Source organism: Gouania willdenowi, chromosome 7, assembly GCF_900634775.1.
Source record: "Gouania willdenowi chromosome 7, fGouWil2.1, whole genome shotgun sequence".
NCBI lineage: Eukaryota > Metazoa > Chordata > Actinopteri > Blenniiformes > Gobiesocidae > Gouania > Gouania willdenowi.
The window spans coordinates 109,612-127,213 of record NC_041050.1 but is presented as its reverse complement, the minus strand read 5'-3'; the positions used below and the strand labels follow the sequence as shown (position 1 = coordinate 127,213).

Sequence of the window (17,602 nt, the reverse complement as noted above, 5' to 3'; positions counted from 1 at the left end):
GTGTATGTTGTAAAATAATGTTATTATGAGCTTTATTATTTAAGTTTAAAGGTCATTTGCCCCGCCCCCAACCCTCACAGACTAAAAAGCTGGAAGATCATTGGGGAACCCCTCTGTGTTATAACAGAGGTGGGGGGGGGGGGACCAGCGGTTCTTGTAGATCGTTGTCATCGATACGTCTGGCGACAGCGTCATTGAACAAAGGGATTGTTTTTAATTTTGCAGCACTGACAGAACATGTTTAATGCTGCAGGCGGTATCAGCTTCTCTGTGATGGTGTGGGTGTATTACACTGAGCAGTCTGCTATGCTACATTATACCATGTTAACAATGCTAACTGGGTAGTCGACGTATTATTCACAAAGTAAAATGATTGCTGGCCATATTCGGTACGTTTTCGTTGAAAAAACTCAAGCGGTTTCTCAGCGTGATTAGGATGTGATTAGTGACATCATCATTTATTTGGCTTCATGCTGTCCACAGTAAACACACTTGTCTCCTGCCGTAGTCACTGTGAAGCCAAGCGCTATATATGCTGTGTCATGTTTCCTCGTCTTTGCTTTGAGCTGACTTTCATTTGCCTCTTTATCTCCGTCTCTCTTTTCATCCCTGTTAAATATGTTTCCATGACGTCTCTTGTTCACTGCATTTCATCTCCTGCTCTGTGCACATGCTCAGTGCTAACGCCATACAGCTAATACGCAACAGAGCGTCACTGCCCCCTGCAGGCGTGGATGTGCAGTTACACTTTACTCTAGGGGGGTTAGGGGGTGGGTTAATGATACCTTATTAATATTAATGAGCTGTTCATGTCTTAATGTCAGCCTAATATATAAAACTTAAAGTTAGGTGTTACCAAAATATGTTAATAAAATCAGTGAAACATCTTCATGTTAATGATTAAATGTTCATTTATGAACAGAACTATTGTGTATATGTCTGTGAAAAGTGTCTTTATAGGAGCGTCAATAAATAAATCATAATAAAATAGAAACATTTAATGATCAGTAACTCAGACTTTGTTTATAGAGAACATGAAACACATGGTTCACATGTTTTATTTACAACAGACGTGTTTGGTTGTTCTATAGAGACGGAAAGGAACAGGTTCTGTTTTCAGCCTTCGCTCCAATCAGCAGCCATCTTACTACAGACTCACTGTACCAAAGTAATGTCAGTAAAACTAGACACTGTCTGTACTTCCTGTTTGTCCTAAAGTTAAATGTGATGGTTCTGTAATGTGATGGTTCTGTAATGTGATGGTTCTATAATGTGATGGTTCTGTAATGTGATGGTTCTATAATGTGATGGTTCTGTAATGTGATGGTTCTGTAATGTGATGGTTCTATAATGTGATGGTTCTATAATGTGATGGTTCTATAATGTGATGGTTCTATAATGTGATGGTTCTATAATGTGATGGTTCTGTAATGTGATGGTTCTGTAATGTGATGGTTCTATAATGTGATGGTTCTGTAATGTGATGGTTCTGTAATGTGATGGTTCTATAATGTGATGGTTCTGTAATGTGATGGTTCTGTAATGTGATGGTTCTGTAATGTGATGGTTCTATAATGTGATGGTTCTGTAATGTGATGGTTCTGTAATGTGATGGTTCTATAATGTGATGGTTCTATAATGTGATGGTTCTATAATGTGATGGTTCTGTAATGTGATGGTTCTGTAATGTGATGGTTCTATAATGTGATGGTTCTGTAATGTGATGGTTCTGTAATGTGATGGTTCTGTAATGTGATGGTTCTGTAATGTGATGGTTCTATAATGTGATGGTTCTGTAATGTGATGGTTCTGTAATGTGATGGTTCTGTAATGTGATGGTTCTATAATGTGATGGTTCTATAATGTGATGGTTCTGTAATGTGATGGTTCTCATGTTCTGGGTAGATTCTCAGTCTCCAGTTCGATGACGTTAATGTGACGGTTTAAAGGAAGGGTTAAATATTTCTACACACTAATGATGTAATTATTTATAAACAACACAAGTTAAACATTGAACAAATCTAACCTCACTATAGATATTGTTCAGAATAAAGAACAAAAGGATGGTTTAGTTATTTAACCTGTTTTTAAGTCTATATGTAAATAATTCACAGAGTGAAAGTGTGTGAAACCCTCTGACGTTCAAACACAGCTGTGATGACACACTGTGAACAGCAGGGGGCGACAAACACATTCCTCATGCAGTTCTTTCTCACACATCAGTGAAAACATTATACATTCATCAGGTTATAGATCATAGTTAATCATTCAAAATCAATTCCACACATTGATGAATTTGATACAAAATTACTCAACTTTACATCTATTCTGACACACACACACACACACACACACACACACACACACACACACACCATTCCCGCAGTGAGACCATCTGGTTGGTTTGTTGCTTTAATGTGAGAGACTCTCAGATTTAAATCTTTTCTCCCACACACAGATGGACTTGTTTTACGGTTTATTTCCTCCAACCAGAGGTCCAGGATTGAGTGGTATCTGTACAGTTTCCAAAATGTTCGTTAACTGTTCAATCGTTCTTAAAATTTAAAGCATTTTCACGTGGATCTGCACTCCAACATCTTCTTGAAGGCCTTCCTAAAGCTGTCGTCCAGAAACGCATAGAGGAAGGGGTTGAGGCAGGAGTTAGCGTAGCTGAGGCTAGTGATGAAGTAGGAGATACCGATGAGAAGGGGCGTGGTTTTCAGGTCGGTGGTCAGGGCTACGATGGTGCTGAGGTGGAACGGCGTCCAGCAGAACAAACACACGGCCAACACGATGAAGACCATGACCGTCACCTTCTTCTTGGCCTTGTCCAGGGCCTTGGCGTTGCTGTTGAGACGCATGTTCCTCAGCTTGTAGAGCATCATGGTGTAGAGGATGCAGATGGTGGACACGGGGAAGGCAAAGCCCAGCAGCAGCGTGTAGATACGACTGGTTTTGAACCACAGACCATCGGGGTGGGGAAAGCTGAGCACGCAGCTCTTCCTCCCATCTGGTTCGCTCACGTCCACGCCAGCAAACACGGTGAAAGGCATGACGATGAGGATGACCAGGACCCACACGCACAGGGAGATGATCTTTGCGGCGCGGTACGTGCGGTACGGCATCCGCTTGGAGCGCACCGTGGACAGAACCACCAGGTAGCGGTCGATGCTCATCACTGTCAGGAAGTAGATGCTGGAGAAAATGTTATAGTGGTCGATGCTGAGGATCACCTTACACAGAACGTCTCCAAAGGGCCAGAAGTTGAGCAGGTGCTCAGCGATGTTGATGGGCAGTACCAGCGTGAACAGGTCATCTGCGATGGCCAGGTTCAGGATGAACATGTTCGTCACCGTCTTCATCTTTGGGGCTTTGAGGATGACGTAGATGACGGCGGTGTTTCCTGTCAGCCCCACGGCGCAGATGATGGAGTAGATGATGGGCAGCAGAACGTAGATGTCTGCGTAGAAGAAGAACTCAGGTGGGGGGGTGCAGTTCAGGTCACTGTGGTTAGAGGAGCTCCATGAGTAAAAGTCCACAGAGTGGTTACACAGAGGAAGAGGAGGAGTGATGGGTATGGACGTGTTCCTCATCATCACAGGAGGAGGAAAAGACAGGAACCAAAGAAACAGGACTTCTCCAAGGAAACAGTTTCAGGATGTTATTGATGACCTTCTTTAATCAGCACATGGAGCTCAGGAAGCTACAGACAACAGAGGAGCATTAGCATCAGCATTAGCATCAGCATCACATCTGTCTCTTACCTACAGTCCATCAGAGCTCCTCATGGACCAACATCTGTTCACAGGTCAAACATAAAGTCAGCTCCTCCTTCTCCAGATGTTGTGACTAACATCTGTCTCAGGGTCAGAAACCATGGATCACATCAGACGTTTGAGTTTTAAAAATTGCTGAAAGTGAATCAGAGTCTGAAAGAAAAAGAAAAGGCAGCAGAAAAAATGTAAAAAGTGTTGAAGCCAAAGAACAAAGACAATAATAATAATAATAATAATAATAATAATTATAATTATAATTATAATTATAATAATAATAATAATAATAATAATTATAATTATAATAATAATACTTACAGACGCTGTAAACAGGGGAAGTAGATGATCACAGATTGTGTGATGAAGATGATTTCTTCTAGACTTACCATCACCACCATGAACGACCTTCCTCTTCCTCTGAGTGAGCTTTGCTCCATCAGCAGCTCCTCACTGCCTAGGCTCCTCCCCCTCCTCCTCTCTCTCTCTCTCTTTCTGTGACATCACTCTGAGGTTCCCTCAGCAGGTCGTCTGAAAACGTCTAAGGTTTTAATTCCCACATCAATGAACAGATTCATTTAAATCAAACACGATCGGAGCGAGATGCAGGTTCTCCATGTAATTAACCCAGACTGTCCTAGTGTGTAGTGTGTAGTGTGTGTGTGTGTGGACACACTACACACTGATGTGTTCTATTATCAGAACTGCAAGTTTAAAAAAATAACAATAATGAGACTTTAATGACATGATGCGTTCTGGCGAATAAAAAAAATGTCCTTTTTTAACATGACTTTGTTTTAACGTTGATTTCTACCTTCAGAATGATGTCATCACCTCCATACCAGCAGCTCTCCCTGCACTGTGTCCTCCTAATGATATAACCTAATCAATATTTCATATCATTTATCTGGGGACATGTCTCATGTTGTAGGTGTTTATCACAGATGTTGATGATGACAGAGGCTCCCACTTAAAACACTGTGGCCCAAGGCAGTGCTACCTTTACCTCAGCTCTCCTTGTCTGCAACAGAAAGGACGTCATTAAAAACATCATCATGTAAAAAACATTCAAACATCAAGTCATTTTTCATTGAATCAATGTCTATAGAAATACACTATTACATACAATAATAATCATAAGAACAGTTCAAATGAACATTAAATTATGTATTTATGATGATATAACTTACAAGTGTAATTCAGCTACTAGCAGTGTTTATAACACTGCTAGTAGCTGAATAAGAGTTTTAATTATCTTAAGTTAATGTCTAACACAGACATACACATGTAGAAGTGGGAGATATGGGGAAAATCATATCACGATTTTTTCTTTGTAAAATCACGATCACAATATGATTTTTCATTTAAATCATTTAGACTATTTTAAAGTTATTTACCAATAAAACAAATCAATTCACTTACTTAAAATCATGGCCCTAAATGGAAAAAGGAATAAAACATAATTTAAGACAAGGTCATTTTCAAATATTTTTTTAATTGTATGTAAGTAATTTATCAAACTAGTTCTAAGTATAATTAACATTAAACTAAAGGTCTGACATGTTCTTATAGTCACAGTATTTTTACTTTGTTTAACTAAAGTAGTGTAGCATTAGCATTAGCATCACTGCTACATAACAAGACAGTATATCAGTGATATCTATTAGTTATTGAGGTAACACACTCATATTAATAAAATCATACTTTAAACAGTGTTTGAACGCCTCATTTCACACAGTTTATACAATCATATCGTTTACAAGATAAAACGTTACTGCTTTGGTTACATTAGGCCTGGGTGATATGGACCAATATTCATATCTATATATTTTTACTCTAAATGACAATAGGTGATATAAACCATTTATTTTTTATCAATAGTTTTACAATAAAAACAATAATAAGTCAAAGTCAGTGGAGCCACAAAGACCCTTTTATTAATCACTAGCAGCACAATAACTACATTTGGACTTTTTCCTTCATTAAGGCTAAATGTGATTAAATGATGTAGTGATGATTTTTTCAGGGCAGCTCTGAGTTGTTGAAAGTAGTTTTAAAGTAAAAACATTCAGAACAGGTGAACAGTGAATATAAATAATTCCAAATGGCTGATCATTCTTCAGCTTTAAATAAATAATGAGATGCAACATTAAAAGTAATCTTTAGAATCAATAACAGTATTAATATTAGTATTAGTGAGAAACGCGGTGAGAGGAAAACATTTCCAAATGTCAGTGAAATAAAGAACAAAGCTCACATTAGTGTTTACTCTGAGAACACTCAGCATGAGATTATTAACCTACTCAAACATAAACCACATCATTGTTGCTAAGCTCTTGAATCACGGAAGAATAACCAGGTGCATTGTGGGAAATGGCCGATGTACGTCAAGTATCAGCATTTCAAACAGTGACACATATAATATGTTTATTATTCCCTTTGATTAAATACAATGAGCAACAATGTGAGGCTACGGTTGCCAGGTTGGACAGTTTACAGCCTTTTCTTCACCCCAGACCGTTATCAAAACCTAGTGTTGTGTTCAACACCACACTATCCGAGACCAAGACCATAAACATTGTTTTTACAATTTAAAAAAATCTATAAATAAATAAAATTATGATAAGGTTCAACAGTTAAATAACATCTCTCTTTAATTTTAGTTTATTTTAAATACATTTGATGGACAAAAAAGGTGTCTGTAAAAAATTAACTAAAATATTAAAACTACTACTGATAAATTCACAATTATTCTACATATTTGAAAACAATATTTTTATGTCAGCTGAATGTACAGCAAGTGTTTAAAAGTATTTCTACCAATAAATAATGATTATTGATTCTGATTCTTTGAGTTGTTCAGGTTTAACACGTCACAGATTTAATAAGATCATTATTTAGTTTGAAAAAGCCTTTAACAGGTTATTTTTATTAATTCACTTAGTTGATATAGTTTAATTTAGTTACTGTAATATAACTAGAATATTTAATTAACAAAGGTTTCCAACTGTAACTGTAAAAGTGAAACTTTCTGAAATAAAACAACAAACTAGTTGTCATCAGTGTAAAAAACATAGATCTACAGGTAGATGTGAAACTAAATAAAACAAACCCTGGAACAGTCATGTGACAAATTAATCAATAGTTATTGTTGAGAATTATTATTATTATTCTGGATACAGTGGAAACAGAAACTATAAATAATAATTATATTGTGAACCTGTTTATATTGTAGGGAACATATTATAGACATAAATGTAATTAGAGTCTAAATATAAAAAATACACCACTTTAAAAATAAAATAGACTAATATTAAACCTCTTTACAGTTATTTGACTCATTCTGTGATAGTGCAATTTACGGTGATGACTCACTGGTGACGACATAATCCAAGATGGCGGCGGCCTGGACTACAGCTGATACTATGTAATAAAGCCTTAAAATACATGAATATAATGAAAAGAGTGAATGGACAGAGACATAAACATGTAGACTTATTAAACACACACACAGACTTATTAAACACACTGACTTATTAAACACACACAGACTTATTAAACACACACTGACTTATTAAACACACACTGACTTATTAAACACACACAGACTTATTAAACACACACAGACTTATTAAACACACACAGACTTATTAAACACACACAGACTTATTAAACACACAGACTTATTAAACACACACAGACTTATTAAACACACACAGACTTATTAAACACACACACACACACACACACACACACACACACACACAGACTTATTAAACACACACTGACTTATTAAACACACACACACACACACACACACACACACACAGACTTATTAAACACACACTGACTTATTAAACACACACAGACTTATTAAACACACACAGACTTATTAAACACACACACACCACACACACACACACACACACAGACTTATTAAACACACACTGACTTATTAAACACACACAGACTTATTAAACACACACAGACTTATTAAACACACACACACACACACACACACACACACACAGACTTATTAAACACACACTGACTTATTAAACACACACTGACTTATTAAACACACACTGACTTATTAAACACACACTGACTTATTAAACACACACTGACTTATTAAACACACACAGACTTATTAAACACACACAGACTTATTAAACACACACACACACACACACACACACACACACACACACACACACACACAGACTTATTAAACACACACTGACTTATTAAACACACACAGACTTATTAAACACACACAGACTTATTAAACACACACACACACACACACACACACACACACAGACTTATTAAACACACACTGACTTATTAAACACACACAGACTTATTAAACACACACACACACACACACACACACACACACACAGACTTATTAAACACACACTGACTTATTAAACACACACAGACTTATTAAACACACACACACACACACACACACACACACACACAGACTTATTAAACACACACTGACTTATTAAACACACACAGACTTATTAAACACACACAGACTTATTAAACACACACACACACACACACACACACACACAGACTTATTAAAACACACACTGACTTATTAAACACACACTGACTTATTAAACACACACTGACTTATTAAACACACACTGACTTATTAAACACACACTGACTTATTAAACACACACAGACTTATTAAACACACACAGACTTATTAAACACACACACACACACACACACACACACACACACACACACAGACTTATTAAACACACACTGACTTATTAAACACACACAGACTTATTAAACACACACAGACTTATTAAACACACACACCACACACACACCACACACACACACACACACAGACTTATTAAACACACACTGACTTATTAAACACACACAGACTTATTAAACACACACACACACACACACACACACACTGACTTATTAAACACACACAGACTTATTAAACACACACACACACACACAACACACACACACTGACTTATTAAACACACACACACACACACACACACACACACACAGACTTATTAAACACACACTGACTTATTAAACACACACTGACTTATTAAACACACACTGACTTATTAAACACACACTGACTTATTAAACACACACTGACTTATTAAACACACACAGACTTATTAAACACACACAGACTTATTAAACACACACACACACACACACACACACACACACACACACACACACAGACTTATTAAACACACACTGACTTATTAAACACACACACAGACTTATTAAACACACACAGACTTATTAAACACACACACACACACACATACACACACACACCACACACACAGACTTATTAAACACACACTGACTTATTAAACACACACAGACTTATTAAACACACACACACACACACACACACACACAGACTTATTAAACACACACTGACTTATTAAACACACACACAGACTTATTAAACACACACTGACTTATTAAACACACACAGACTTATTAAACACACACAGACTTATTAAACACACACACACACACACACACACACACACACACACACACACAGACTTATTAAACACACACTGACTTATTAAACACACACAGACTTATTAAACACACACAGACTTATTAAACACACACACACACACACATACACACACACACACACACACACAGACTTATTAAACACACACTGACTTATTAAACACACTGACTTATTAAACACACACTGACTTATTAAACACACAGACTTATTAAACACACAGACTTATTAAACACACACACAGACTTATTAAACACACACTGACTTATTAAACACACACAGACTTATTAAACACACACTGACTTATTAAACACACACAGACTTATTAAACACACAGACTTATTAAACACACACTGACTTATTAAACACACACAGACTTATTAAACACACACTGACTTATTAAACACACACAGACTTATTAAACACACAGACTTATAAACACACACAGACTTATTAAACACACACAGACTTATTAAACACACACTGACTTATTAAACACACACAGACTTATTAAACACACAGACTTATTAAACACACACAGACTTATTAAACACACACTGACTTATTAAACACACACAGACTTATTAAACACACACAGACTTATTAAACACACACTGACTTATTAAACACACAGACTTATTAAACACACAGACTTATTAAACACACACTGACTTATTAAACACACACAGACTTATTAAACACACACAGACTTATTAAACACACACACAGACTTATTAAACACACAGACTTATTAAACACACACAGACTTATTAAACACACACAGACTTATTAAACACACACAGACTTATTAAACACACACAGACTTATTAAACACACACAGACTTATTAAACACACACAGACTTATTAAACACACACAGACTTATTAACACACACTGACTTATTAAACACACACACACACACACACACACACAGACTTATTAAACACACACTGACTTATTAAACACACACAGACTTATTAAACACACACACACACACACACACACACACACACACACAGACTTATTAAACACACACTGACTTATTAAACACACACTGACTTATTAAACACACACAGACTTATTAAACACACACACCACACACACACACACACACACAGACTTATTAAACACACACTGACTTATTAAACACACACAGACTTATTAAACACACACACACACACACACACACACACACACAGACTTATTAAACACACACTGACTTATTAAACACACACAGACTTATTAAACACACACAGACTTATTAAACACACACACACACACACACACACACACACACACACACAGACTTATTAAACACACACTGACTTATTAAACACACACAGACTTATTAAACACACACAGACTTATTAAACACACACAGACTTATTAAACACACACACACACACACACACACACACACACACACAGACTTATTAAACACACACTGACTTATTAAACACACACACTGACTTATTAAACACACACTGACTTATTAAACACACACTGACTTATTAAACACACACTGACTTATTAAACACACACTGACTTATTAAACACACACAGACTTATTAAACACACACACACACACACACACACACACACACAGACTTATTAAACACACACACAGACTTATTAAACACACACAGACTTATTAAACACACACACACACACACACACACACACAGACTTATTAAACACACACAGACTTATTAAACACACACACACACACACACACACACACACACACAGACTTATTAAACACACACTGACTTATTAAACACACACTGACTTATTAAACACACTGACTTATTAAACACACACAGACTTATTAAACACACACAGACTTATTAAACACACACACACACACACAGACTTATTAAACACACACAGACTTATTAAACACACACACTGACTTATTAAACACACACAGACTTATTAAACACACACACTGACTTATTAAACACACACTGACTTATTAAACACACACAAACTTATTAAACACACACAGACTTATTAAACACACACACACAACACACACACACACACACAGACTTATTAAACACACACAGACTTATTAAACACACACAGACTTATTAAACACACACTGACTTATTAAACACACAGACTTATTAAACACACAGACTTATTAAACACACACAGACTTATTAAACACACACTGACTTATTAAACACACACAGACTTATTAAACACACACTGACTTATTAAACACACACAGACTTATTAAACACACAGACTTATTAAACACACACTGACTTATTAACACACAGACTTATTAAACACACACTGACTTATTAACCACACAGACTATTAAACACACAGACTATTAAACACACACATACTTATTAAACACACACTGACTTATTAAACACACAGACTTATTAAACACACAGACTTTTTTAAACACACACAGACTTATTAAACACACACTGACTTATTAAACACACACAGACTTATTAACACACACTGACTTATTAAACACACACAGACTTATTAAACACACAGACTATTAAACACACACTGACTTATAACACACAGACTTATTAAACACACACTGACTTATTAAACACACCGACTTATTAAACACACACAGACTTATTAAACACACACAGACTTATTAAACACACACAGACTTATTAAACACACACAGACTTATTAAACACACACACAGACTTATTAAACACACACTGACTTATTAAACACACACACACACACACACACACACACAGACTTATTAAACACACACAGACTTATTAAACACACAGACTTATTAAACACACACTGACTTATTAAACACACACTGACTTATTAAACACACACAGACTTATTAAACACACACAGACTTATTAAACACACACTGACTTATTAAACACACACACACACACACACACACACACACACAGACTTATTAAACACACACAGACTTATTAAACACACACAAACTTATTAAACACACACAGACTTATTAAACACACACAGACTTATTAAACACACACTGACTTATTAAACACACACACACACACACACACACACACACAGACTTATTAAACACACACAGACTTATTAAACACACAGACTTATTAAACACACACTGACTTATTAAACACACACTGACTTATTAAACACACACACACACACACACACACACACACTGACTTATTAAACACACACTGACTTATTAAACACACACAGACTTATTAAACACACACAGACTTATTAAACACACACACACACACACACACACACACAGACTTATTAAACACACACAGACTTATTAAACACACACAGACTTATTAAACACACACAGACTTATTAAACACACACAGACTTATTAAACACACACAGACTTATTAAACACACACTGACTTATTAAACACACACACACACACACACACACACACACAGACTTATTAAACACACACAGACTTATTAAACACACACAGACTTATTAAAACACACACTGACTTATTAAAACACACACTGACTTATTAAACACACACTGACTTATTAAACACACACACACTTATTAAACACACAGACTTATTAAACACACACTGACTTATTAAACACACACTGACTTATTAAACACACACACACTTATTAAACACACACAGACTTATTAAACACACACAGACTTATTAAACACACACACACAGACTTATTAAACACACACAGACTTATTAAAACACACACTGACTTATTAAACACACACTGACTTATTAAACACACACACACTTATTAAACACACAGACTTATTAAACACACACTGACTTATTAAACACACACACACTTATTAAACACACAGACTTATTAAACACACACTGACTTATTAAACACACACAGACTTATTAAACACACACAGACTTATTAAACACACACAGACTTATTAACACACACAGACTTATTAAACACACACACAGACTTATTAAACACACACAGACTTATTAAACACACACAGACTTATTAAAACACACACTGACTTATTAAAACACACACTGACTTATTAAACACACACTGACTTATTAAACACACACACACTTATTAAACACACACTGACTTATTAAACACACACACACTTATTAAACACACAGACTTATTAAACACACACAGACTTATTAAACACACACAGACTTATTAAACACACACACACTTATTAAACACACAGACTTATTAAACACACACAGACTTATTAAACACACACTGACTTATTAAACACACACACACTTATTAAACACACAGACTTATTAAACACACACTGACTTATTAAACACACACAGACTTATTAAACACACACTGACTTATTAAACACACACCGACTTATTAAACACACACAGACTTATTAAACACACACAGACTTATTAAACACACACTGACTTATTAAACACACACTGACCTCAGTAAACACAGTAAACTGAACAGGCTTCACCGTTCGGCTGGCACTAGGACCCAGAAGCAGAGTAAGTGCGTCCCCTATCCATCCTTCACAGACTGTAATATCATCAGTTTATCATTTTACCAGTTATTAGAGCTACTGTCTTTACCAGAGATAATATTTATTACTGGTGATTGTTTTACAGAGTTTTACTGGGATTTTTACCAGTGATTAGTTCATATCTCTCTTGCTCTCTGCGGTCCAAACTGACACCATAGTCACACACACACACACACACACACGTCACTCAGTCACATTAAGGAAGGTTGTGGTCATTATAACAGGGTGGATTAAATAATGAATAAAGGATTGTTTTATCCTGTTCTTCTCCGTGTTATTATCACATTATAAAAAAGGTTAAAAATAGCAGGAATTAGTGCTGGTCTCTAACGGACTTGACGGAAAATCCCGAGTCTGAGACGAGACCGAGACCTTTAAAAGACTGGTCTTGACCACCACAACACTATCAAAACCTCCTGTAGATCATCAATGTTTTCATTTAAACATTGAAACATTGAAATAAAGGAGCATCGGGCAGAATTTTAGAAAAAATAGTTTTTTTAATGCTTATGGTGATGAAGTGTTTAAACCAAAGAGAATGAGTTCACACACATTTCTACATATTGCCTCAAAAAGATTGTGTCATACATTTTATACTGCTTTTCAGAGTCTGATTTTCTCAGTTCTACGGACGTGGAGTCAAATGATTCTGTGCGCGTTCACGGCGTTTTGGAGAGCGTCCCACTAACCCGGAAATAAAGAAGAACGAGAAAAAGACGTCTTGGAAAGACGAGCAGCACAGTGGACTAAACTACAGTCAATGAACAGAGAGTAAATACTGTAAATAACCCTTTCACAGTTGGAGTGCGGATCGGGCCGCACTTTTTCAACTGACATATGTATGTTTGTTTTAGTGCTAAGCAAACAACTGTTAATGTCAACATCAGATCAGCACACGGGAAACAAGTGAAAGTGAAACGAACGGGGCGCAGTGCACGCAAGAGACCCATGGGATCTATTTACATAATCCATGTATGAAAGATAAAGATTATCCATATTATTGTGCAGTATAAGGAATGTTTCAACGGTGTATGCCAGGGATGCCATGGTTACAGCCCGCGGGCCGGACCCGGCTCAATTGTACATCACATCCGGTCATCTAATGTTTTATTTTTTGTGTCCACCAGAACACAAAATGTGAAATAAACCATCCAGTTGTTTGTTTGTGGTCTGTGTAAGTCTGATAACACACAGAAAAATGCCCCGTTTTGAATTTTCTACATTTATGACGTCACAAGTGTTTTATGTCAGTTATAATCTGATAATGTCTACATATAATATATGGGTTTTAGATTATTTATTTAAAGTTGTTCATATTATTGCATTAGTAACTTACATGATCTACGTTACTACGCTTGTGTCCCTTTAAATGTTGTCTCATTATCTGGTCTCCTTTGGTAAAGGATGTATCGGTCTTTCCTAGGCTAAAGGAGGTAATAAAGGAAGCATTGAGACTATTTTAATGAGCTTAAAGAGAACTTAAACGTTCTTTATCATAGCCACCACTAAACACCGGGGGTGAAGGAACAGTGGATAGGAAAGGAGATAGGAGGGAACAGTGGATAGGAAAGGAGATAGGAGGGAATATTCAGACACAGCCTTAGATTGACCTGAGGCTCCTCTGCTCCCCCCAGAGGACGTCTGAGAAACAGCAGGACTCACCTTTGGTTTCAAACGACATTTAGAAAACCTTGAGCGAGTCCCTCACGTGCACGTGTTGGTGTTTGTGCTATTATTAGGAGATAGAGCATGGGGGGGGTGATGGATGAAGCTCTATGTCCTACATTCACAGACTCATCACTCTTCATTTTCCACACACACACACACACACACACACGAAGGATGACGACATGGGGACATTTATTCACTTTGACTCTTTTAACAGACGTTAGCATCAAAAGAGTTAAAAAGACGTGAAGGAGACTCAGACCATGACAGTGTTGGAGCTGTGTTAGTGTACATATATCCACACACACACACTAGTGATTCATGCTGTGTGATAGTGAGGGTTGGGGGTGGCACCACTTAGCGTAGGTAAGTAATGGTGGTCTGTGACCTGATCTTTGAGGTTTTTCTGTTGAATTTATGGCATTAAAAGCATGTTGACGTGATTCATCTGCTCGACTATGATGAACCATGGAACCATGGAGAAACGTTCTCACCTCTGCAGTTAAAGCTCTGTGTGCAGGTGAACAAACAACACAATAATCAGAGTTTGAATGAATGAGCAGAACAAGTTTACATCTGACATGAACCACTAAGAGTCAAACCACCTGAAATAAACACTTTGTTGCAGTAAAAAGGCTTTTCATGAGCAGCTCTGGGTGATTATTCTCATGATAAACACGACAGCTGTGAAACCTGCTGCTGGTTTAAAGGTTTTAACTTTAATCACTGAGACTCATAATAAATACAGGAACAGGAAAAGATGAGAGAGATGTTTATTTTTCTGAGTAAACATTGATTTTAGTTTTGTTGTTTTTATAAAGTTTAGAATCTAAACCTTCAGAGTCTGTAAATCAGTGAAATCTCTCCCTGGACGACTTGTTCCTGTTTTTCTCATGGACGTCACATATTATATTTATATCATATAAATCAGCTCAGACTGAAAGTGGATCAATAATCATCCAAAGATAAAATCAAAAAGATCCACTCAAACTAACTTCAAATAGAGCAATGATGAGGCAGGAATAATTTATTATTATTTATTATTAATAAGATGAATAATCAATGACTTCCAGTCCTTAGTTCATGTTGAACAGGAAAACAAACCGTCTCTAATCTCATTCAGATGGAGACACTCAGCTATTATCTGGGCCTGGACACACTAATAAGGTCCTCTGATCTTCATGTGTGTGTGTGTGTGTGTGTGTGTGTGTGTGTGTGTGTGTGTGTGTGTGTGTGTGTGTGTGTGTGTGTGTGTGTGTGTGTGTGTGTGTGTGTGTGTGTGTGTGTGTGTGTGTGTGTGTGTGTGTGCTGTATTTCCATTACTCTTGGAAATGCACACAATCTAAATAGTTCAGTAACAAGTTCTGATGAACTACAGCCGGACTCGTGGAACGTCTCCGTGTGGAATACGTACCACATTCCTGAGAATTCAGTCAAAAGACTCGTTTCCACCGATTAAAAAAATGTCTACGAGAGGCTCTAGACATCCGCTCATAGAATATTCATGTCAAATTACAGCCCGATTCAACTTGCATTAACGGAGGAGTAGTTATTTGAAAAATGGGCCCCCAGGGGCCCCCAGGGGTCCCCTGGTGCCCCTGTGGCACATACAGTGTAATGGGCCCCATTCATATTTTGGTATGTGCCAATGATCCGATACCACCAGCTGGTATAATATTTGACTCACAAATGAACGAGAAATCGACTTTAGTTTTTCTCGGGGTGTGACGTGGTTAAAGAGAGAGAGACTGAACACATTTTACATCCTTTACCGGTGCCGAGCATTAAGGTCTGAGCGTCGATGCGTACACATCCATAGATTATAGCTACCAAATATCAGCCTGATCTGTTCACCAATAATAGTGATTTTAACCAGTGAAAACAACAACAAAGTGAGGGCGTGTTCCATCAGGAGCTTTTTCACACATTTCCATATTTTTGCACAATTCCACGTCACAGGATGTGACATCCATGGTCACATGACCACTTCTCTCTGAGAAAACATGACGCGGTGCCTGTGGACAGGAGAGGATCCCAGACATTAATTATCAATAGACTTAATAATGATTAGTGATCATTAGACGTGAAACA

At 36.8% G+C, this 17,602-nt stretch overlaps 1 protein-coding gene across 1 annotated transcript; it reads right to left on the bottom strand.

Moving 5' to 3' along the window:
- Positions 1 to 2,573: 2,573 nt before the first annotated feature.
- npbwr2b (neuropeptides B/W receptor 2b) lies at positions 2,574 to 3,593 on the bottom strand. Its single transcript, XM_028453502.1, has one exon. The coding sequence runs from the start codon at positions 3,591 to 3,593 to the stop codon at positions 2,574 to 2,576; it is 1,020 nt and encodes a 339-aa protein (XP_028309303.1).
- Positions 3,594 to 17,602: the final 14,009 nt, after the last annotated feature.